Source organism: Equus caballus, chromosome 7 (genome assembly GCF_041296265.1).
Source record: "Equus caballus isolate H_3958 breed thoroughbred chromosome 7, TB-T2T, whole genome shotgun sequence".
Lineage (NCBI taxonomy): Eukaryota > Metazoa > Chordata > Mammalia > Perissodactyla > Equidae > Equus > Equus caballus.
Window position 1 is genome coordinate 61,192,973 of NC_091690.1, and position 24,225 is coordinate 61,217,197.

Here is a 24,225-nt window from a genome sequence, read left to right on the forward strand (position 1 = left end):
CGGACAAAGATTATCTTGTTTACTCTTACGTTTTCACAAACCTGCAATAGTATCTGGCATCTAACAGGCACTAAATAAATGGCTGTGGAATTACTAGACAAGGTATTACTAGGAACTCAGCCTTAGAAAAAGGAACACATTACAGGGCCCGGCCCAGTGGCATAGTAGTTAAATTCGCATGCTCTGCTTCAGCGGCCCGGTGTTTATAGGTTCGGATCCTGGGCATGGACCTACACACCACTCACCAAGCCATGCTGTGGCAGCATCCCACATATAAAATAGAGGAAGACTGGCAACAGATGCTAGCTCAGGGACAATATTCCTCACCAAAAAAAGAAAAGGAACACATTACAGACATATAACATAGAAATATAATCACAAAGGGTAGCCACTAGACAAAGGGAGGGCCAATTAATGATACCAATTTATTAGCAAGCAAAGATGTGATCAGATGGGGCTGACCCAGTGGTGCAGTGGTTAAGTGCACACATTCTGCTTCTCGGCAGCCGGGGGTTTGCTGGTGTGGACATGGCACCAGTTGGCAAGCCATGCTGTGGTAGGCATCCCACATATAAAGTAAAGGAAGATGGGCACGGATGTTAGCTCGGGGCCAGGCTTCCTCAGCAAAAAGGAGCACTGGCGGTAGTTAGCTCAGGGCTAATCTTCCTCAAAAAAAAGAAAAAAGAGATGTGATCAGAGTATCTTATATTTGCATAAATGTTAACAATTTACAAGGTATAATCAATCTTTTGAAATCAGATTTTATCCTCTCAACAGCCCTAAGAAGTATAATGCAAATACTATTATCCTCACTCAAAAAAATCAAGAATCAGAGAAGTTAAGTGGTTTCCCTAAAAATATAAAAGTAGCAAAAAGACAAGCTGGAATTAGGAGTCAGTTCATCTGACATCAGTTTCAAGTTCTTTCCAATGTACTGCTTCTACAGCAGAAAATCTTTACGTTACTCAATTCTTTAAATCTGCAACTCACTGACTTGTTTAATATGGTGTCCTAACAGGCTTCTATGCTTTGAAGATGAACAAAGCCTTGACATACTCACCACCGGGAAAGGCAGAGGATGTATTATTACTAAATTATGTCCTATTCTGATCTCAAGTTTCGATTTATCATTCTCAAATAATGAGGAAGATCACCTCCTTACCAGCCTTATCTGAATTCCAACCCAGAGCTAACAGCCTCAAGAAGGAGAGGACAATCATCCGGGAAGGGCATGATGTGGTAGACTGCACAGCCAGACTTTCTGGTGGGTTAACCTGGTACAGCATCTTCAACCTCTGTTCCAGTGTCAACGTGGTAGGGGTAGAACATCAGAACAGTGATTTACTTCATCACTTCTCCAGAGATGTTCAGTATCACAAGAAACTGATACGTTAATTAAACGCCATTTTATTATTTAACACTCGACTATATCTAGCCTAAGTCTGACGACAAACAGGCCACTCCCTTCCTAGTGAGGAAATTCTCTCCGGAAACCAAGTTACAAATTAAAACATTACAACAACAGTGTTAGGGAAGGGAGAGGTGCCAGATAGAATTAAAGGTGGCCTAGGCCTATAGAGGAAGGGCTGGGGCCAAGAAGGACCATAACCTTTTTAATCCAAGGACATTCCGATACACAAATGCTCCCATTCTGCTGAGAAGCACTGGATTAGAAGGTTGGTGAAGCTCAAAGAATAAGCAATCTAAAGTTAGTCAAGTATTTCTTTCAACTCCAGATAAGCTTCTTCTTTTTTTTGATGGAGGAACAGGCGAATCTCTTAAATTTACATGTAAAATTTCAGCGGGTGTGCGCATTAAGGGATACTACCTAAAAAAGTACTAAGAACCGCTGCTACAAGAAGTAACTCTGGGTAATCAGAGTTACTTCATTATTCTTATGGGAAAAATATTAAAATAATTAAATTTTCTTAGCATCTTAGTAGATTAAAGGGTATCCTCACATTCTCCTGAAATTCCAAGTATTATTATCTTCTAACAACATTATTGTGTCTAATTAGATGAGCAATAATTCTTTTTTCCTGGAAACTCTAATGTATATATGCTTTAGCTAACATTCTCAAATTTTTGAAGGACACCGTATGTAACACATTTCATAACTAAGGTCACTAGGGAGTACAGTAGGAATCGTGTAACTTCTAAGTTCTTAATACTTACATGTTCTATATACTATACTATAGAAAAATATTTATGTCTTCTACAAGTAAAAGTTCCTCACCACTGTAATGGTTTACTAAGAGATGCTATTTAATCATCTCAGAAAGTCTTTCAAGATATAATAGATTTTCATCTATCAGAATTTTTAGAAGAGTATAAAAATACTTCCTTAAGACACAGGAATGGATAAGATAGAATTCCAGTCTAGAGCAAGAGTCTATAATCATATTCTATCATATATAGTGGATAATACAGAGTAAACTTTTCAGAGGACTACAAGGTAATTTAATTTTCTTCCTGTGAAGATAACATGACACTGAAACTTGAAGATGACAAGAATTTATAGACCAAATTAATGGTATTCTTTTATTTACAATTATATAGTTCATACATTTTGGTCATATCTGCTTAGGAGTTTCATAACTACAACAGCGTAATTTAACAACTCAACTCATGAGTATGCTTAGAATAAATATGCAATTTTTGATATTTTAATCCACGTCCATGTTTGAGCACCCTGCAGTTTTAACTTATCTAAACTAACTCTAAATATCAAAGCAAATTCCACAGCAATTCTACAAAACAAAATCCATCAGAACAACTTCTTTCTGAACCACAAACAAAGCACTTCCTAGAAAAAGAAAGAGAAGACTAGTTCTTAACAGCCCACCTAGGGATAAACTAGATGTTACCAATGCTTCCTGCTGAGTTACTATGATCACAGTTCTTTCGTGGCACAAATTTTTTAAGCAACCCTGGAAACAACTTCAAAGCTTTCTCAGAATCCCACAGAGATGTGATTAAGATTTAAGTAAGCTGCCCTCTTACAAGGTGTTAGGAACTAACTAGCTAAGCATGCTTAATTCTATAAAGGGAAGGGAGACTGGGAAAGATGGATGGAAGCACAGAAGGATGGAGGGATGGAGGGATGGATGAACGGATGGATAGGTTGGAGAGAGGGAGAAAAAAGCAGGGAGAAAAGAAAGTTAAACTAGTATAGATGAAGACATATTTATGAATACAGAGAGATCTTCACTTATGTATCTATATCTATATATATTTCTCCATTGTGTGTGTGTGTGTATAACCATACTGTATGTTCTTATCTCATTAACTGCTTTTTGAAAACCTGATTATACAATTGAGTACAAAATGTATAATCTCAGAGTAAAGATTTCACTATTAAATAAAGCTTTAGAGATTTAAAAATTAGGACTACTATTATTTGCTAAGTTGAAAAACACTGCTAATCACCTACATTCTGTTTCTTCCAGGCTTTCTAATATATTATTGATATTTATTTTAAAAATGATAAACAGTATACACATTTCCATTGACAACTGACTCCTTAAAGGTTGCTATTTCCCAACTTCTAACCTCAGACCTCTTGTTAATCTGGGCTTTCACACTCTAATCTTCCCCCATAGCTTCAATGACCATCCTATAAGAAGGAAACTTCCAATTTATTTTTATAAGTATCACACTTCTCCAGAGTTCTCAAGACTCATATTTCAAGCTGCCTACTGGCTATCTCCACTAAGATTATATTGATTTTCTTTGTGAATTAAAAGCATAATTATAAATTCCTTTTCCTTAAAGTAAAAACTATAATATTAATATGCTTCATTTTGGGCACTAGATGTAATAATTTTAAAATATACATAACTTCAACCTTTGTAAATTAATTATAATCTATTAAGGGATCCTAATATTTTCTGAAATCTTAATAAAAATTTGTGGTAAGTAAAAAATACCTTTTCAAAGCAAATAAGACCACTAAGTTAACTTCTGCACAATTCCAGACAGAGACCAGACTTGCTTAAAATAAGACACACTATAAAGCAACTTGAAAAGAGATAAAGCTAAAGATTTGCTTTTCTATATTTTAAGGTTAACTCCAAAAAATTTTTTAAAACCTGCTTTTTAAAAAAAGAAGTCACTGTTATAAACTATTTAACCCACAATAAAAAAAAATTTAAATAAATAAATAAAGTCATTACTTCCAAACAATAATAAAAAACTACAATTTTAAGTTTTTAATTAGACCCCAAACCAGAATTTGTAGCTGATATCCATATACACAAACAACTCTCAACAAGAAGAACAAAAGAGCTATTTTCCAGTATTAATTGCATCAGCTAATAAATAACAGAACTAAATCAACACATCTCACAAAGAGTTCAATTACACAACAAGCACATCAAGGCAGGGATCAACTTTTCTTCAGCAACTATATGACAGCACTTATAAAGAAGCTACACCCAAATTTTTAAGTCTTTAAAACAGTAAAACCACTCCAATTAATAGTTAAAACAGGCATGCTCTATTAACACCCACAAATTTTCTGTGAATACTGAGTATCTATGAATAAAACACTAGTGCAATAGCTTACTAAAAGGATGGTGTAACGATCAACAGTGAGCAAATATCTTAAGCACTATCACAGTGCCTGGCATGTGATAATTGTATGGCAAATAAAAAGAAGAAAGCTTTAGAAAAGTTCACTATCAAAAGTAAAAGGAGAATTAACTAGTGAACCAAAATCCAAGTTACCATCTCACTTCCAGAAAACCTCTTTATGCCTTAAGTTATAGCTTTTAATATCAATAACATAATTTTACTTGGGTGTTACTGTATTTAAACAAATGTTGGTCTTGAAGGAAAAGTTTTATTTTATTTTTAACTAAAATTGTGAAAATAAGACCTAGACTAATACGTCAGCAGAAAAGAATTGAGAGCTCAATAAGAAACACACACATACACATGAAAAATTGGTATATAACAAGCGGCATTACAAATCAGTGGAGAAAGAATGAACTATTGAATTCCTGGTGCCAGAGTAACTGACTATTCACCAGCCAAAAAAAAAAAAACACAGGAAAGGGGGCAAGGGGGGGTAAAAAAAAGACATCCTATGGTAAGCACAGCCTCTAAGATGGACCTAAACATATTTCTATTTTTCAAGGTGATAAAATACTAACACTAAGAAGCTATAAAGTTAAAGATATATATATATTGTAGTCTGTAGAGCAAGCACTAAAAAAAGAGAAACAAAAAAATACATAAAAATGGAATTCTAAAAAAAATTCTTCTTCCAGTTTCCAGTCCCCATGTAAGGAGCCTGGAAGTCATGACTCAGTCCTAATACCAAGTAAAAAGCTGAGTGAACTGAAAACTCAACAACTCTTCTCAGATCTGTAAAAGAAGGGAAGCCACACTGCAAACTGCTGCCCCCCAAACCGGGGAGATACAGGTAAATACAGACAATCACAACTTACCACAGCAGAAACTCACAAGCTGAAACCTCCAAGAGAAAGAGAGCCAGGAGAGGAAAACCTGAACTGTAATTGATGAATAGCAGGAGGCTTAGTGTGAACAAGTCAGAGAGTTAAAAATTCCAGGAGTACTCAGTCATAAGGGGGCCCCCCACTTTTGTGGTTTTATCTCCAGGAGCTTGACTAAGTTCTCAAGTAAATATCAGAGAAAAATTTCCTTGTGCTTCCAAGCAGGGGGTAGGGAAAAGGAAGCGTTCTGCAATAAGCCAGAGCACTCTGTTCCTAACAAGGCTTGCCCTCAGGAGAAACCAGTTAACCAGACCCCAACCTGCTGAGGTATTATGAGAGCCTAACTGACCCGGGGAAGGGAAATACCCCACTCCAGCCGGCTCTAGAATTCCACATGGAAGAAGTGACATACCCAACTCCAGCACACTCTAGCCATCCTGCCCCACCAAAGGCGAGGGGAAACACTGAGAAACATAGTTCAGAGCCTAGAGGCATAGGCTCACTGAGAGACTGAGACCTAATCTAAGGACTAAAGAACACTTCCCCTTCCCCCACACCTCACCACCATATTACTAAAGGCCTATTTACAGCAGTTCCTTTTACCTGGTACATCATGTCTGGCCATCTAGAAAAAATTACAAGGAAAACAAAAAGGCAAAAAACACTATTTGAAGAGACAGAGCAAGCTCATCAGAACCAGACAGCAGGGATGTTGGAATTATCAGGCGAGGAATTTAAAACAACAAAGATTACTATGCTGAGGGATAAAGTAGAGAGCATGTAAGAACAGATGAGCAATGTAAGCAGAGAGAGAGAAATCCCAAGAAAGAACTATAAAGAAAAGAAACTATAACAGAAATGAAGAACGCCTTTGATGGGATTACTAGTAGACTGAATACAGCTGAGGAAAGAATCTCTGAGCTAGAGGATATATCAGCAGAATCTTTGAAAGCTGGAAAGCAAAGAGAAGAAACACTGAAAAAAACAGAACAGAATATCCAATGACTATGGACAACTACAAAGGTTCAACATACGCATAATAGGAATAGCAGAAAGGGAAAAAAAAATGAAAGGAAGAAATATCTGAAACAATAATGACTCAGAATTTTCCCAAATTAATGTCAGACACCAAACCACAGATCCAGGAAGCTCAGAGAACACCAAGCAGGATAAATGTTAAAAGAAAAAACTACACCTAGTCATATCATATTCAAACTACAGAAAATCAAAGATAAGGAAAAATCCTGAAAGAAGCCAGAGGAAAAATACACCTTACATGTATGTAGAGGAACGAAATTAAGAATTACATCTGACTTCTCCTTAGAAACCATGCAAAAAGAGAGTGGAGTAAAACATTTCACGTACTGAGAGAAAAAAACCACCAACCTAGAATTCTGTACCCTGTGAAATTATCCTTCAAAAGTGAAAGACAAATAAAGAGTTTATCAGACAAAAATTGACAGAATTCGCTGAGAGGAGACCTGCTCTGCAAGAAATATTAAATGCTAAATGTTCTCTAGAGAGAGGGAAAATCATACAGATCACAAACTGGTCTACATAAAGAAAGGCAGAGCACCAAAGAAAGAATAAGTGAAAGTAAAATAAAAAATTTTATCTTTCTTATTAACTGCTTTAATAGATAAGTTTGTTCAAAATAATAAAATATTTGATTATGTACACTTACATATATATATATAATGTGTGTATTTGAATATATATATATGCTAGTATATGCTTATATGTAAATGAAGTGAATGACAGCAATGATACAAGGGACAGGAGGAAGGAATTAGGACTATCTAGTTATTATAAGGTACTCTTACTACCAATCAAGGCATACAGTGTTATTTGAAAGCAGACTTGCATTAGTTGTATATGTATTGCAAAAAAACTAGGGTAATCACTAAAATAAAGTAAAAGAAGAAGTAAAACTGATATGCTAAGAAAGGAGAGAAAGAACCATATAAAATGTTCAATTTAAACCACAAAAGGCAGAATAAGAGTGGAAGACAAAAACTGGAACAAAAAACAAGGGCAAGAAAAACACTAATGAACATGGTAGATGATAATCCAACTATATCAATAATCACTTCAAATGTCAATGGTCTAAATACACCAATTAAATGACAGAGGTGGTCAGAGTTGATCAAAATACACAACCCAACTATATGTCATCTACAAGAAACCCAATTTAAATATAAAGACATACATAGATTAAAATAAATAAGCATACAAGGAGTGATGTCTCCATCATGGCAGAGAGAACTTGCCCCGGACTCTCTCTCCTCCAACATACAAGGAAAAGGGGCAGCCATACTCCAAAAGAGGACAACCTAACACAACACAAAAAACGTCAGAGACACACGCAGCCACACAATGGATGGTAGAGAGGCTGCAGCCCCCCTCAGAGGAGCTGGGATAGGGTAAGAGAGATCTTCACTCCCTCCCCTAAAGACTTCGATCCACAACCGCGGGAGGCACCATGAGGGAAGGAATGGGGAAGAGGACGCTCATTTGTGAGAACAAGGACCCCCTAGGGCCCTTGAAGCCTAGAGGGAAGCCTTCTAACAGGGCAAAAGCTTTCGCAGGCGGTGACCTCATCAAGCCACCACCCCAGGAGACTAGATAGTGAGAGCGAGAAAGCCCAGAGAGCAAGCAGGGGAAAGCACCCCTCCCCCCACCCACCCCACACCCGCTCCAACACAGGGCATCTCGGCTGAAGGTGGAGGGCTCAGATTATGCACTCTTGACCCCACCCAGTGGCGATAACTGCAACCAAACAATATCAGAATGCGTAAGACCCGACCTACCTCCTCTAACAACATCAAACACTATATCAAATCTCCAGACCAGAGAGAAAATGACAAGTACCCAGAATTCAGTCCTGAGGACACAGAAATGTGTAATCTAAATGACAAGGAAGTGGAAACAGCCATCATCAAAAAATTGAGGTAAAAGAGAATGTAGAGAAACAATTCAACAAGTTTAGGAGCTACTTCACAAAAGAGATTAAAACTATAAAGAAGAATAAGCATACGAAAAAATGCTCCACAACATACATCCAACAAGGAACTGAAAATTAAAACAACAAGATACCACCACACACCTATTAGAATGGCCAAAATTCAGAACACAGATAACGCTAAATGCTGCCAAGGATGTGAAACAACAGAAACTCTCATTCATCACTGATAGGAATGCAAAATGGTACAGCCACTTGGGAAGACAGCTTCAAGGTTTCTTACAAAATTAAACATACTCTTACTATATGATCCAACAATCACACCCCTTGGTAATTTCCCAAAGGGGATGAAAACTTACGTCCACACAAAAACCTGCACATGGATGTTTACAGCAGCTTTATTCATAATCGCCAAAACTTGGAAGCAACCAAGACATCTTTCAATAAGTCAACAAATAAATAAACTGTGGTACATCCAAACAATGGAATATTATTCAGTGCTAAAAAAAGCAAAGACCTATCAAGCCATGAAAGGAAACTTAAAAAAACTTAAAGCCATATTACTAATTAAAAGAAGCCAATCTGAAAAGCCTACATACTGTAGGATTCTAACTGCACGACACTGTGGAAAAGGTAAAACTATGGAAAGAGTAAAAAGATCACTGGTTACCAGGGACTTGGGGGAAGGAGGAATGAATAGGCAAGCACAGAGGATTTTTAGGACAGTGAAATTACTCCGCATGATATAATGGTTGATACATGTCATTAGACATTTGTCCAAACTCATAAAACATACAACATCGAGTGAACCCTAATGTAAATTATGGATTTGGGAAGATAATGATGTATCAGTGTAGGTTCATCAACTGTAACAAATGTACCGCTCTGTTGGGGGATACTGATCATCAGGAAGGCTATGAAGGGCCAGGGGATATGCAAGAACTTGTTGTACCTTCCTCTCAATTTTGCTTTGAAATTAAAACTACTCCCAAAAGATAGTCTTAAAAAAAGGGGGGGTGGGGGACAATTGAAAAAAAAAGTAATACATAGTGTCACCTTCTATAGAAAATAAAAATTCAAATAATGGAAAAGAAAGCAGGAAAAAGAACAGAGAAAGAAAAAAAAAGAAAAATGGAAAACAAATAAAATGGTAGACCTAATCTAGCCACACCAATAAATACACCAAATATTAATGGACTAAATCTAATCAAAAGGCAAAAATTACCAGAACAGATTCAAAAAATCAAGACCCAACTACAGGCTATTTGCAAAAAATACACCATAAATATAAAGACATAGGTGCTTGAAATTAATTGGAAAGAAAAATATATACTATGCCAACAGTAAGTAAAAGGCAGCTGGAATAGTAATAAAACAGAATTCAGAACAAAGAGAATTATCTTAGCTACAGAGAACACTTTTTATTATTTTATATGGATAAAAGTTTCAGTGAATCACAAAGAAATGGCAATCATAAATGTGTATATACCAATAAACTCTTCACAGAAACTGAAAGCATTAATGAGAGAAACAGACAAACTCAGAACCACAGCTGGGGATTTTAACACCTTTCTCTCAGCAAATGATAAAACCAGACAAAAAATTAGTAATGACATAGGTCAGTAAGTAGTTCTCAACAAAGAAGAACTATACTGTCCCACAGGGATATGTTTCCCATGAAACATTATTTGTGGTCTCAATTTGGTGAGGATGGGAATGGAATGCCAAAGGTATGTATGAGTACAATGCACAGGACAGCCTTCCCCAAAATAAAGAATTATCTGGCCCAAAACATGTCAATAGTGCCAAGACTGAGAAACTAGGCAAATGCAAGGAAAAAGAAAGAAAACTAGGGGCTGGCCCTGTGGCCAAGTGGTTAGGTTCACACGCTCTGTGGTGGCCCAGTGTTTGCTGGTTCAGATCCTGCGCACAGACATGGCACCGCTCATCAGACCATGCTGAGGCAGCATCCCACATACCACAACCAGAAGGACATACAACTAGAATATACAACTGTGTACTGGGGGAATTTGCGGAGAAGAATAAGGAAAGAAGAATTGGTAACAGATGTTAGCTCAGGTGCCAATCTTCAAAAAAAAAGATACGTAAAACACTCAAGCCAAAAGGCATTAAATGAAACGAAGAATATACTTTATAATGCTAGGAATTCCACCTCAAAATTAAGATACAATCTGAAAAACATAATTTATAGCATAGATCTTATGTCTATCTATCAACCTTTGAACTCCAATAAAAGAGGATGCACCATTTTTTCAAGTCTTCATAAAAATCACAAAAATTGGGCACAAATTAAGCCACAAAGAAAACTTTATTAAGTTTCATACAGAGGAACCACTACAAACAACATTCTCGAATAAGAACGCAATAAAACTATAAATTAAGCTTTCTACTAAATAATTCTTATATCAAAGGAGAAATACAAACTAAAATTGCAGAATCTCTAGAAAATGCTGATAATGAAAATATTACATATCAGGCTCTATTGGATATAATTAAGCAGTGATCAGAAGAATATTCACAGCCTTAAATAATTATATAAATACAACTTAAAGAATAAAAAGAAATAAGCATCAGGGGCTGGCCCCGTGACCTAGTGCTTAAGTTTGACATGCTCCATTTCAGGGACCCGGGTTTGGTTCCCAGGCATGGATCTACCCCACTCACTGGCAGCCATGCTGTGGCAGCGACCCACATAGAAAATAGAGGAAGACTGGCACAGGTGTTAGCTCAGGGTGAATCCTCCTCAGCAAAAATAAATAAATAAATAAGCATCAAACTAAAAAGGTTTTAAAAAAGAAAGGAAATTAGACAAGAGAAAATAGAAGGAAGGAAAAAAACAACAAAAACAAGAATTGAAATAGAAAACCAAAACACAGAACTAATAAACAAGATTCATTAAAAAACAAAATCAATAAAATTACTAGCTAACATGATAAAAAAGGGAAATGGCACAATTATACAAAATAAATAAGTTGAGAAACAACCATTGAAAACATAAAATTCAATCAAATCATATCAGACTACTTTGTACAACACCACGCAAATAAATATAAAAATCTTTATAAAATGGATAATTTCTGGGACATGAATAATTTTTAAGAGATGGATAACTTTCTAGCAGTCAGAGAAAGTTACTAAAACTCTTTCTCTAGTGAATGAGTTGAAAGTTTAAACAGACCAATGTACACACAGGAAACTGAAAACTTTTTCTAAGAACAACCACATCCAAAAGAGTCACCATATGCAGAAGGTTTCACAGACGAACGGCCAAATACTTAAAGGTCAGAATATTCACTGCTATTTAAATTATTCCAGAGCAAGAAAAAGAGGAAGAAAAGTTCTGAAATATTTTATGAAGTAAATATGACACTGACACTCAAACCTGATAAAGAATACACACACACACACACACAATGACACAAATAGTGATATCATGATGAACTGAGGTTCATTCCTGCAAAGCAAGGATTGCAGAATGTCAGGAAATCCATTCACCTAATTCACCATAAACAACATTTGTACTGAAAAGATCTGGTGATTACCACTTTAATCACATAATCAAAGTTGGAACCATTTGGAACTATGGCCCTCCTGTTGACTTCAACATTGTCTATCAAGTATATTCTTACCAAGAATATACAAAGGAGAAAGGAAAGTCTCTTCAATAAATGGTGCTGGGAAAACTGGCCTGCCACATGCAAAAGAGTGAAAGTAGGCATCATTCATACCATACACTAAAATTAACTCAAAAGGGATTAAAGACTTGAAGGTAAGATCTGAAACCATAAAACTCCTAGGAGAAAATACAGACAGTACACAGTACACTATTTGACATTGGTCTTAGCAGCATCTCTTTGAATACCAAGTCTACTAAGGCAAGGGGAAAAAAAATATATTAACAAATGGAACTACATCAGACTAAAAACCTTCTGCAAGGCAAAGGAAACCATGAACAAAATAAAAAGACAACCCACCAACAGGGAGAAAATATTTGCAAATCACATATCTGACAAGGCATTAATCTCCAAGATTCATAAAGAACTCACACAACTCAACAACGGAAAAACAAACAACCCCATCACAAAATGGACAGAGGATATACACAGACATTTTTCCAAAGAAGATGTACAGATGGCCAAGAGACACATAAAAAGATATTCAATGTCACTAATTATTAGGGAAATGCAAATCAAAACTATAATGAGATATCACCTTACACCGGTCAGAATGGCTATTATTACTAAAACAAAAAATAACAAATGTTGGAGAGGATGTGGAGCAAAGGAAATCCTCACGCAGTGCTCATGGGAACGCAAATTGGCGCAGCTACCACGGAAAACAGTATGGAGATTTCTCAAAATATTAAAAATAGAAGTACCATATAATCCAGCTATCCCACTACTGAGTATTTATCCAAAGAAGTTGAAATCAACAATCCAAAGAGATTTACGCACCCCTATGTTCACTGGCGTATTATTCATAATAGCCAAGACATGGAAGCAACCCAAGTGCCCTTCTATGGATGAATGGATAAAGATGTTGTATATATATACAATGGAATACTACTCAGCCATAAGAAAAAGACAAAATTGTCCCATTGCAACATCCCTTCAGGGTATGATTTTAAGTAAAATAAGCCAGACAGAGAAAGACAAATACTGCATGATTTCACTCATATGTGGAAGATAAACAAATACATGGATACATAGAACAGATTAGTGGTTACAAGAGGGGAAGGGGGCTGCAGGGTGGGCGAAAGGGGTAAAGACGCATATGTATGGTGATGGACAAAAATTAGACTATTGGTGGTGAGCATGATAAAGTCTATACAGAAATTGATAATGTACACCCAAAATTACACAATATTATAAACCATTATGATCTCAATAAAATAACTGAAAAAAAAGAATGTTTAATCTGAATCTAATGAAGTCTTTAGACCCAACTTAAAGTTTACAAGAAACAGATGAGATAAATGAGCCAATGAAACAATTCCATGAGGAAAAAATACAGAAAAAATCAAACATGTTTTACATACAACAAAAGAACTGGCATGGTCACATCAATAAGTCAATGCTATGGAGGGAAAAGGTAGAAGATTAACCTAGATTAAAAGAAAAGAAATACAACACCATACAAAAACTATGACTGGATTCTGGTTCAAAAAAACAGCTGTAAAGCATTTTAGGACAATATGGACTAGATGCTATCAAGGAACGAATGCTAATTTTCTTACGTGAAGTCACAGTGTTATAATTATGTAGGAAAGTCTCCTTATTTTAGAATATGCATGCTGAACTATGTAGCAGTAAAGTGTCATGATGTCTACAATGTACTTCCATATGGTTCATAAACACACACACAAAAAAAACCATACATACATATACATATAATCACATAGAAAAAAAGTAAAAATGACAACATGTTAACAACTGTTGACTCCAGATGATGGTTACAGAGGTGTTCATTTCAACATTTTCTGTTACAAAGTAAGCAAATAACTTGAAAAATGCTCATATTACTCAAGTGCTAAAAATAAATAAATCATAGCAAACTTGGTTTAAACCATCTTCAAAGGCTTAATAAACATAAATAATAATATTACTATAAAACTAAATTTTCCACTAAATATTTGAAAACTATAAAACATATATGGAAATATTTCTCATCCCTCGACTGTAATAAATGATAAACAAAAAAAAATTCTAGTCGGGGTGGGGGACAGCAAACCAGTTCTATTAAACACGTAGATATGTAAAATTTTACCTGCTTTTTCTTTCAATTAGAATGGCCACATAAGATGCTGGCAGAGCGGCACCAAAGCCAGGACTCCATGAGTAGAATTTTCCAAGTATCTTCCTGTAATTCAAATTTAGAATGTTTGTGTGAAATTTCTAGTTGGTGATTTCAGTTATTATGAATAGAGAAAAAGTTCCCCTTCTCAATCCACCCTCTGTCTAAATGGCTCACAGCACCTCAAATTCAACATGTTCAAAACCAAACTCATTGTCTCTCTCCCCTCTCCCCGTGAACTTGTTCTCTCTCCTCTATTTTCCTAGCTTAAAGCATCAACAACCACCTATGTGTGACACTTTGAGACATCCTTGGCTTTTCCTTCTCCCGTACCCCATACATTAAATCATTCCCTTACATTTTTCCATATACAATTTCTCTCTCAAATTCCTCTCCAACCTGCTGCCCCTCCCTTAGGTAGGTCCCTCACCATCTCTTATTCAGACTACAACAAAAGCAAACTAATAGGGGTCTCTCCTTCCAATAATTTAGTCAGTCATATTCATTCAGACATTGCCTGGATCCAACATTGCTCACTATGTAAACCCTCTATGTTTTCAGTTTCCTTATCTATCAAATGGGAATAATAATATTACTTATCTCAGAGAGCTGCCATGAGGACTACATGAGATATTCCCAGCACCATGCACAGCACAGAGAAAGTACTCAGAAAATGTTCGCTGTTATTACAATTATTACTATTATAATTACTATTTTTTAACACATGATAGATATTCAACAAATGTCTCTCCTTCTTTGCTTCTACAGCCCTTGATAACTTTTTCTTACAGCACTTAATAAATAAAGTATTTCATATTTTTTAATTATATCTATACCATTTTTCATTTACTAGAATAAGTCCCTTGAAAGTAAGAATCTGCATAGTGTCTCACACATTATAAATGGTCATTAGCTGTTTGGGTTTTTAAATGGAAAAGAAAAAAAGTAAATTTGGAGATGTTAGGCTGATTTTTTTTCCTTTCAAAGACATGTTCCTAAAAAAGGAATAAAAAAAAGGAACATAAAAATTACAAGAAATTATCTGAACAAAGTTGGTCAATTGCTAAATGATGCATTATTATAGGAAGAAATATAAACACATACAGATAAGGATGAAGAATCAGAGAGGAAATGAGCTTTTTAATTGAAGCTTAGCTTTAAAAGAATTAGAAAATCTGGGGCTGGCCCCATGGCCGAGTGGTTAAGTTCGCACGCTCTGCTTAGGCAGCCCAGGGTTTCCCCAGTTTGGATCCTGGGTGCAGACATGGCACCGCTCATCAGATCATGCTGAGGCGGCATCCCACATGCCACAACTAGAAGGACCCACAAGTAAAAATACACAACTATGTACCAGGGGGCTTTGGGGAGAAAAAGGGAAAATAAAACCTTAAAAAAAAAATTAGAAAATCTACTGAGCATACATAATCTGGGTATTTCCAAAATGAAGGACATCAGAAACCTTCTGCATGAGAAGACAGGAGGTGGTTCTTCCTCCAATATAAAATCCACAAAGGACTTAAGTGACTGAGGGTAAAAATTAAAGGAAAATAACTCAATGAGTCAGTTACAAGAGGCACACAAATGTTACTTTATTACAAGTATTTTATGTTTCCATACTTAACCAAACAGGCTCAAAGAACATAAAGAAAGATGCTGTAATAGCAATTTATTATTATTATTGCAATTTTGGAACCTAATTATCTTATAACTTTATTTTTAGAGCTTTAACAAGTATTAGAAACTTTCCAGGGACCACATGACAAAGAGTTTCTTACACAGATTTTTAAGTCAATTTAAAGGCATGCTGTACTCAATATCATAAACCTTATAAATTGTATTCTCCATAATCTAAGCTTATAAATAATAATGTTCTAAGGGAAAAACATCTGTAAAATAGATTTGGAAATTATATTTTAATTGCAGTTAAAATATACCTGCAGAACTACTTTGGGCACCACTAACTGGGTAACACCAATACAAGGATAATGTGAAGTTACTATTTTAACTTGACAAGACTAAAAAAAAAAACTCATTTGGGTTTTCAACAATCAATGGGGAAAAAGATAAAAAGTAAGTATCTAATAAACATGTTAGGTATATCACAGCACTAAGAAATGAATTCTAAATGCATGTATATTATATGAAGCATGTGACAGATAATGTATGTAAGACTGAATCAGAAACAAAAGTTTCATCAGTAGGATATGCCAGAAGTTAACTTACTATTTTACATATAAACAAGAGCATTTTATAGTCCCTTTAAAGTCTGTTTGCTGCATATGGACCTAACCTGTATCATGGACAGCTGGTCTGAATTCCTGATTTATGAAATTGAAAAGCTAAGAAATCCTTATCAACAACTTGGTAAATAGAGCAGGCCTCAAAAAATGTCTGATACATTAAAGCACTTTTACCACATAATCACATCAATAATTTGAAGTTTATATTACATCTTTAGACCAAGAAGCACACAACTCGATTTTATAAGCTTTCTTTGAGATAAATAAGTGTCATTTCACAAAGAAAAAAATATACAATCAGTGACCCGCACATTTTTATCAACATCTGTCTGTTTCAGTTTCAACAAAGGAATGTGAATTAACCTCCAGTGGCGATTCTGAGTACCAACCTTAAAATGCAAAAGAAAGCCATATATAAGGCCCCATTAGCGGTCAGAAACGACGCAGATTGTAGGATCTCAGGGAGCAGCTTGTGTAAATAATAGTCTAATTTTCGTTTCCGGAGAATTGCTGCAATCTGGAAAGAGAAAGGCTTTTTTGTTTAATCCAACCAATTTTTCCCACTTAAACTAGCTCTTCCGTGGAAGCTCCTGAATAATAGCACATATTTTAAAATGAAAGTGAAAACTCTAGTATTTTACTGGCTACTTTAGGAAAATACAATTTCTGAGACAGAAAAGAAGACACTTTGACTGAAGGTCTAATGGGTAAAATACACACAAAGAAATGATAACACGGGTCACGTGATGAGCAAACGCCAAATGCTGAGGTAAATATTTATAACGCCTTAAAAAATTCTTAAACTGAAAGATAAAAAATATCTTTAAATGGAAAAAATAAAGTACAAATCAAATAGAAACTGAATGCTAAAACAAAACTACATTACAGGTATTATCAGCCTGGCTATTAGAGACCCTCAGTGACAGAAACCATAGAAATTCTCAGTCATTCAAACATGACTACTTTGTGACAAAAACCACGTTAGGCATACAAAAAGTAAAAAAATAAAATTAATGATTTCTAGCCTACTGGAGCCCATAAAAAAAAATCTGAAAAACAAACACTGAGAATCTAGTATAATATAGGTAGGTACTGTGTGTTACCAGAACACAGAAACAGGAACAAGTTCCTGTAGAGAGGATCACAGAATTTTATCACAGAACTATTTTATAAAGAATATAACCTATGAGTCTTCATGACATTTTTAAAATTTAGATTGAAAACATATTTGTTTTTAGGGCTTTTTGTGCGCGAACTTTAAAAAGAAGGGTTTCTAGATTAAAACAAAACAAATACACAAAAAAGCCCCGAGATAACTTAGTAACAATTTTTAAAAATCAAGACATGAGGGGCCAGCCAGGCAGCATAGTGGTTGGGTTCACATGCTCCTCTTTAGCAGTCTGGGGTTCGCAGGTTGGGATCCTGGACACAGACCTATACACTGCTCATCAAGCCATGCTGTGGCAGCATCCTGCATGCAAAATAGAGGAGGATTGGAACAGAGGTTAGCTCAGTGACAATCTTCCTCAAGCAAAAAACAGGAAGATTAGGAACAGATGTTAGCTCAGGGCCAATCTTCCTCACCAAAAAAAAATCAAGACATGAAATCTAAGTATTTATTAAGTATACTATTAATGGTATAGGAAATAAAAAGAATATGAATCATAATATGATACGATAAGATATGAAGATATTCAAGAATGATTAGGTGTTAGTAATATGAGATAAAAGTGCCTTGGAAGTTTAGCAAAGAGTGGGTTTAATATAGGAGTAGGCAGCAGTTTCATTGAGAAGGGGCTACGAGAATAGTAGAATTCTCACACATCACCAGCAAGGAATACTTTTCCATCACAATGAAACAATATATCAAAGGAACAAAAGTTAGAACAACACAATTAGAGAATGAGGGAGGAGATATAAGAAAGGGCAAGACTGACTTGGAGAAGACTAGAGAACTCTCCATTCACTCCTCACCATTCTAAAGATAACACTTCCCCTAAGGTCAGGAATGAACAAACCTAATGGCCTCTTCTCAGTTCTTTTCTTACTCCACCCCCTTGAAGCCCCAGAAACTGACCGTTTCCTACTTCATTCAATTAAACTGTTATTAAGAATTATGCCGTAGACAGGAAAATCAATTATGAATAAGATCTGATCCTTGCCTTCAAGGAACATAAAATCTTGATAGAGAAATTGACACATAAACAATAAACTAAAATACGGTGGTGTGGTAAATGCTACCCTAGAGGAAGAGGAAGCATTTCTTACTCAGATCTCTACTCATTCTACATATACTCTCTCCATAGCATCATCTATCACGTCAAAGTAGTAATTCCTATTATAACTCCAATCTCTCCCCTAAATTTTTAATCCTCACTTCAAATGTCTATTGGACATGTCAACAAAGATGTACCACAGGCATCAAACAAATCAGCATGTCCAAAGTAGAACCCATTATATTTCCCTAAAATGCTTTTACTTCAATTAATTATTCAATTCAATTCAATCAATTATTACCTCAATTAATAATAGCAGCACATCCACCTAATTACTTAGGAACAAAACATTGGTGTCATTTTCAATTACTCCCTGTTCCTCAACCATCTTATCAGTTCAAATGGTTCTTAGTATCTTCATGTTTTGGAATGTAATGTCTCTTTCATTTTAGACGTAACAATGGGCAGAGTCTGGTACTCTGTTATACATTCAAGTAGTTACAGAAAGAAAAAATCCCCTCTGTTCCTAGAAACGAAGAAGCAAAACTGTACCTAGCAGATGACCTGATTGTCTACATAGAAAATCCCAAGCCATACACAACCAAAAAAACCCTCCTAGAACTAATAAGGCAGTTCAGTAAGGCCATAGAACACAAGATAAACATACAAAAATCATTCATATTTCTATATAAGAGCAATAAGCACATGGACACAAATTAAAATTACAATAGCATTTATAACTCCTCAAAAAAATGAAACACTGAGGGAAAAATCTACAATACTCATACAGGACTTCTATGCTGAAAACTACACAATGCTAATGAAAGAAATGCAAGATGTCAATAAATCTTCATGGATTGCAAGACTCAACATGGTAAAGATGTCAATTCTCCCCAAAATGATATATAGGTTTAATACAATTTGTATCACAATCCCAGAAAGCTTTTTGGAAATATAGACAAGATTATCCTGAAATTTATGTAGAAAAGCAAAGGAACTATAAGACCTAAACCAACTTTGAAAAAGAGAATAAAGTGAGAGGAATAAGTCTACATGATTTCAAGACTTATTATATAGCTACAGCATCAGGCTTTGTGATATTGGCAGAAGGATAGACAAAGAGATTAATGAACTAGAATAGAGAACCTAGAAACACACGGACACAAATACATCCAACTGATGTTGGTGCAAAGGCAATCCTAAGGAGGAACGGCAGCCTTTTCAACAAATGGTGATGGAGCAAGTGGACATCCATAGGCTAACAAAAAAAAAGGCTTAACCTCAACCTAAGTCCCACACTTCATACAAAAATTAATTCAAAATGGATCATGGCTTTTAGGGAAAAAAATTGGAGAAAATCTCAGGGATCTAAAGCTAGGCAGAGTTCTCAGGCATGACACCAAAAGCACAATTCATAAAAGGAAAAATTGTAAATTACACTTCAAAATTAAAACTTTTTCTCTATGAAAGACTTACTAAGAAAACAAAAACACTAGCTACATAATAGGAGAAAATATCCAGCAAAGGACTAGTCTCTAGAATACGTAAAGAAATCTCAAAACTCAACAATAAAAAAAAAAAAAACCCAATTAGACAATGGCAAAAGATATAAACAGATATTTCATTGAAGAGGAATGCAAATGACAGATAAGCACATAGCCATTAAGGAAATACAAATTAAAACCATAATAAGCTACCACTATACAACCGTCAGAATGGCTAAAATAAATACTGAAAACACCAAATGCTGACAAGGATGCAGAGAAATTACATCAGTCATGCATTGTTGGGGGGAATGTGAAATGGCACGGCAATTCTAGAAAACAGTTTGATAGTTTCTTAAAAAACTAAACAAGCAACTATCATATGACCAAGCAATTGCCATCTTGGGTGTTCATCCTAGAGAAATGAAAACGTATGTTCACACAAAATCTGTGCCCAAATTTCTACAGCAGCTTTGTTTATAATAGTCAAAAGCAGGAAACAACCCAAGACTTTTAAGAGGTGAATGGTTTAAAGAACTGCAGTGTATCAATACCATGGAATACTACTCAGCAATAAAAAGGAACAAACTAGTGATATATGAAACAATCTTCATAAATCTCCAGAGAAATATGCTGAGTGAAAAAGGCCTATCCCAGAAGACTACACACTGCATGATTCCATTTATATAACATTCTTGAAATAACAAAATTATAGAATGAAACATAAATTAATGGTTGCCAGGGGTTAAGAGGAGGAGGATAAGTGGGAAGGACATGGGTGTGGCTCTAAAAGGCCAACATGAGGGGTCCTTGTGGTGATGGGAATGTTCTGTATCTTGACTATATCAATGGCAATATTTCAGTTGTGAAATTTTACTATCATTTTGCAAGATCAGACCATTGGAGGAAACCAGATAAACAGTAGAGGGAATCACTCTATTATTTCCTACCATTGCATAAGAATCTACAATCATCTCAAAATAAAAAGTTCAATTACAAAAAAAAAACAATCATCCACAAGGCCAATGAGCATACAAAATACACTCAGCATCATTAGTCATCAGAGAATTGCACAATGAAATACCACTACACACGCACAAGAATGACTAAAATAAAAAGAACTGATAATACAAAGTACTGTCGGGAATGAAGTAACTGAAACTTCACACGTTGCTGGTGGGAATGTAAAATTGCACAGTTGTTTTGGGAAATCATTATCTAATGAAATTAAATGTGTACTTATTCTACTATGCAGGAATTCCACTCCCAGGTATACACCCAAGAGAAATAAGTGCTTGTTTCCACCAAAAGTTACATTCATAGCGCTATCTATAATTACAAATACTGCAAAACACCTAAGTGTCCATTAACAATAAACAGGATAATTTGTACATATTTGCAATATTGGTAGACCAAATTATACAGTGTATTCTGAGAAACAGGGGAAATCTGACACAAAACGTGGGAAATAACCTAGGACCTAAACATCACTGTGCTCTAATTCAGAGCTTCCAACCAGGGTTCACAAGTGGCCAAAATACTGATCCTCTCAGCAGCCTGGCTAGCCAGGCCAGCCCTAGGGTAACAAAGCAGGGTGACAACCATCTCAGTTTTCCTTAGCATGCCACACAATTATGATCATTTTCTATGAACAGCACAGAATGCTACAGTGTGAAAAAAGGTCAGAAAGCACTGATCTAATCAAATAACATAATAGTAATTGTAATAACCATTTAGTAATTGTAAGAGCACATGCACGTATGTATAAAATTGTTATCAGACATCATCAAACACCTCATATTTTATAGGAAAAATGTTGGGTAATGTTCATATGCTTTCACCAAGTAACTCCATGTTAATTAATTCCTTATGAATTTTCCAAATATGCATACACTCAGCTAAACACAAGGTGCAGAATAGCACAACAATTAAAATATATATCTTTATTTATTTATTTATTTATATTTACATAACCTAGTTTTAGAAGAGTTTTTCATGACCAGGAACAAATAAATCAAAACACATAAAGTGAAATGACAGACTACAAACACAATATTTTATGATGAACATATAAAACAAATACTAGAATGCTGTGCACTGGTTATCTCTGAATGGTGGTAACAGATTATTTTAATCTTCTTTTTGCTTTTTGGTATTTTCCAGATATTCTACAATAAACATTTGTAAAATTGGTGGGAGGGGAACAAGTGTGAGAAAGTTGGGATTAATTACTATAGAAAAAAACTCTGAATACAGAAATAATCAGCAAGATAGAACACAAAATAATCAGGAGAAATTATTTTTAACCTTAGCTCTACAACTAACAACTTCTATGAAGGATACTTGTTTGGATGCTCTTTAGACTTCATTTTCCTCCTTTATTAAAGAGGTTGAACTAAATGACACAAGAGTGACATCAACAAGATGGCTCATTCCCTGCACTCATTCCCTCAAAGAAACATCAATTTAAACAATAATCCACGCATGAAAATACTTTCACAAGAGCTAAGGATTCTAGATAAGCAATTATAGCACTTGGGTGGAGCATAGAAATAAAACCAGATCCATTGAGGAGGGTAGGATAAACAATTTCACATTACCCACATCACCTGACCTCCAAGCCCAGGCAACTCAGCATGTAAAGAGACACCCACCCAATGGGGGAAGAAAAGTGACGTGAGCACCCAACTTTGCCGCAAACCCCAGCACCAGGTTGGCCTCAGTAACGCCAGGCATCAGGCCAGCCCACACGAACCCAGGATTCAGAGGAGCCCCTGTGGACTCAGGCTCCAAACCCATCCCAGCACCAGGCCAATTCTCAAGAAACCAGGTTCCAGGCTTGCCCTGCGAACCCAGGCTTCAGGTCTAACACTGAAATCCCCGGCACCAGGCCTGCCCCATGGACCCAAGCATAAGGCCCACACCAGTGAACCCAGGTTCTAGGCCTGACCCCAGGCACAAGAGCAACCTGCCTAAAGGCTCCAGCAGCAGGTCCACCCACAGACTCCAACAACAGCCCACCTAGAATCTCTGGACAGGCTTAAATGGTACAGGGCTTTCACTGCAGAAGCTAGAGTATAAAGACTGGAAGAGGTGCCTACTTCTTCAAATGCACACACACCAAAACAAGGCCACAAGAAACACAAATGATCAGGAAAACATGACACTAATAAAGGAACAAGGTAACGCACCAGTAACCAACCCTAAAGAAATAGAGTTCTATGAACAGCTAGACAAAGAATTCAAAAGAGTCATCTCAAAGAACCACAACAAGCTATAAGAGAAAACAGACAACTAAACAAAATCAGGAAAACAATATATGACCAAAATGAGAAGTTCAACAAAGAGATGGAAACTACAAAGAAAAAAAGAAAAAAAGAAAGAGAAATCCTAGACCTCAAAAACACAATGATTAAAGTAAAAAAACTTCACAGACAGGTTCAACAACAGACTCGATCAAGGTGAAGAAAAAAATCAACAGAGTTGTGTTGAACCCAAATACAGGTTACTTGAAATTACCCAAGCAGAGGAACAAAAAGAAAAAAAACTGACAAAGAATGAAGAAAGCCTACAAGACATATGGGACATCAGCAAGTGAAATAATAAACGCATTGAGGGAATCTCCAAATGAAGAGAGAAAGAGAAAGCTTATTTAAAGAAATAATGACTGAAAACACCCCTAATCTGCAGAAGGAAATGGACATCCAGATTCATGAAGCCTGAAAAACCCCAAATAGATTAAATATAAAGAGATCTTCACCCAGATACATTATAATCAAATTCTCAAAGATGAAGAGAATTTTGAAAACAGTAAGAGGAAAGCAACTTGTCAAATACAAAGAAATCCCAAAAGAATATTAGTGGATTTCTCAGCAGAAATCTTGCAGACCAGGAAAGAATGGGGTAATACATTGAAAATGCCGATGGCAGTGGCAAGATGGACTAAACAACAAGATCCAACAATTTGTTGCCTCCAGGAAAATGCACCTCAGTTCTAATGACAAATACAGGCTCAGAGTGAAGGGGTGGAAGATGGTACTCCAAGCTAAT

The 24,225-nt window shown here is 35.8% G+C and overlaps 1 protein-coding gene across 2 annotated transcripts in view; it reads right to left on the bottom strand.

The window, feature by feature from the left end:
* TMEM135 (transmembrane protein 135) overlaps positions 1-24,225 on the bottom strand; it is a 241,190-nt gene that overhangs the window by 189,715 nt on the left and 27,250 nt on the right. The window contains exons 2-3 of one of the 2 annotated variants that reach the window (XM_003365362.5): positions 16,865-16,992; positions 14,209-14,301 (exon numbers count right to left, since the gene is read on the bottom strand). In XM_003365362.5, the coding sequence (XP_003365410.1) occupies positions 14,209-14,301; positions 16,865-16,992 (221 nt within the window). The remainder of the gene's footprint in view (positions 1-14,208; positions 14,302-16,864; positions 16,993-24,225) is intronic. The other variant, XM_023645602.2, reaches the window with a different exon arrangement.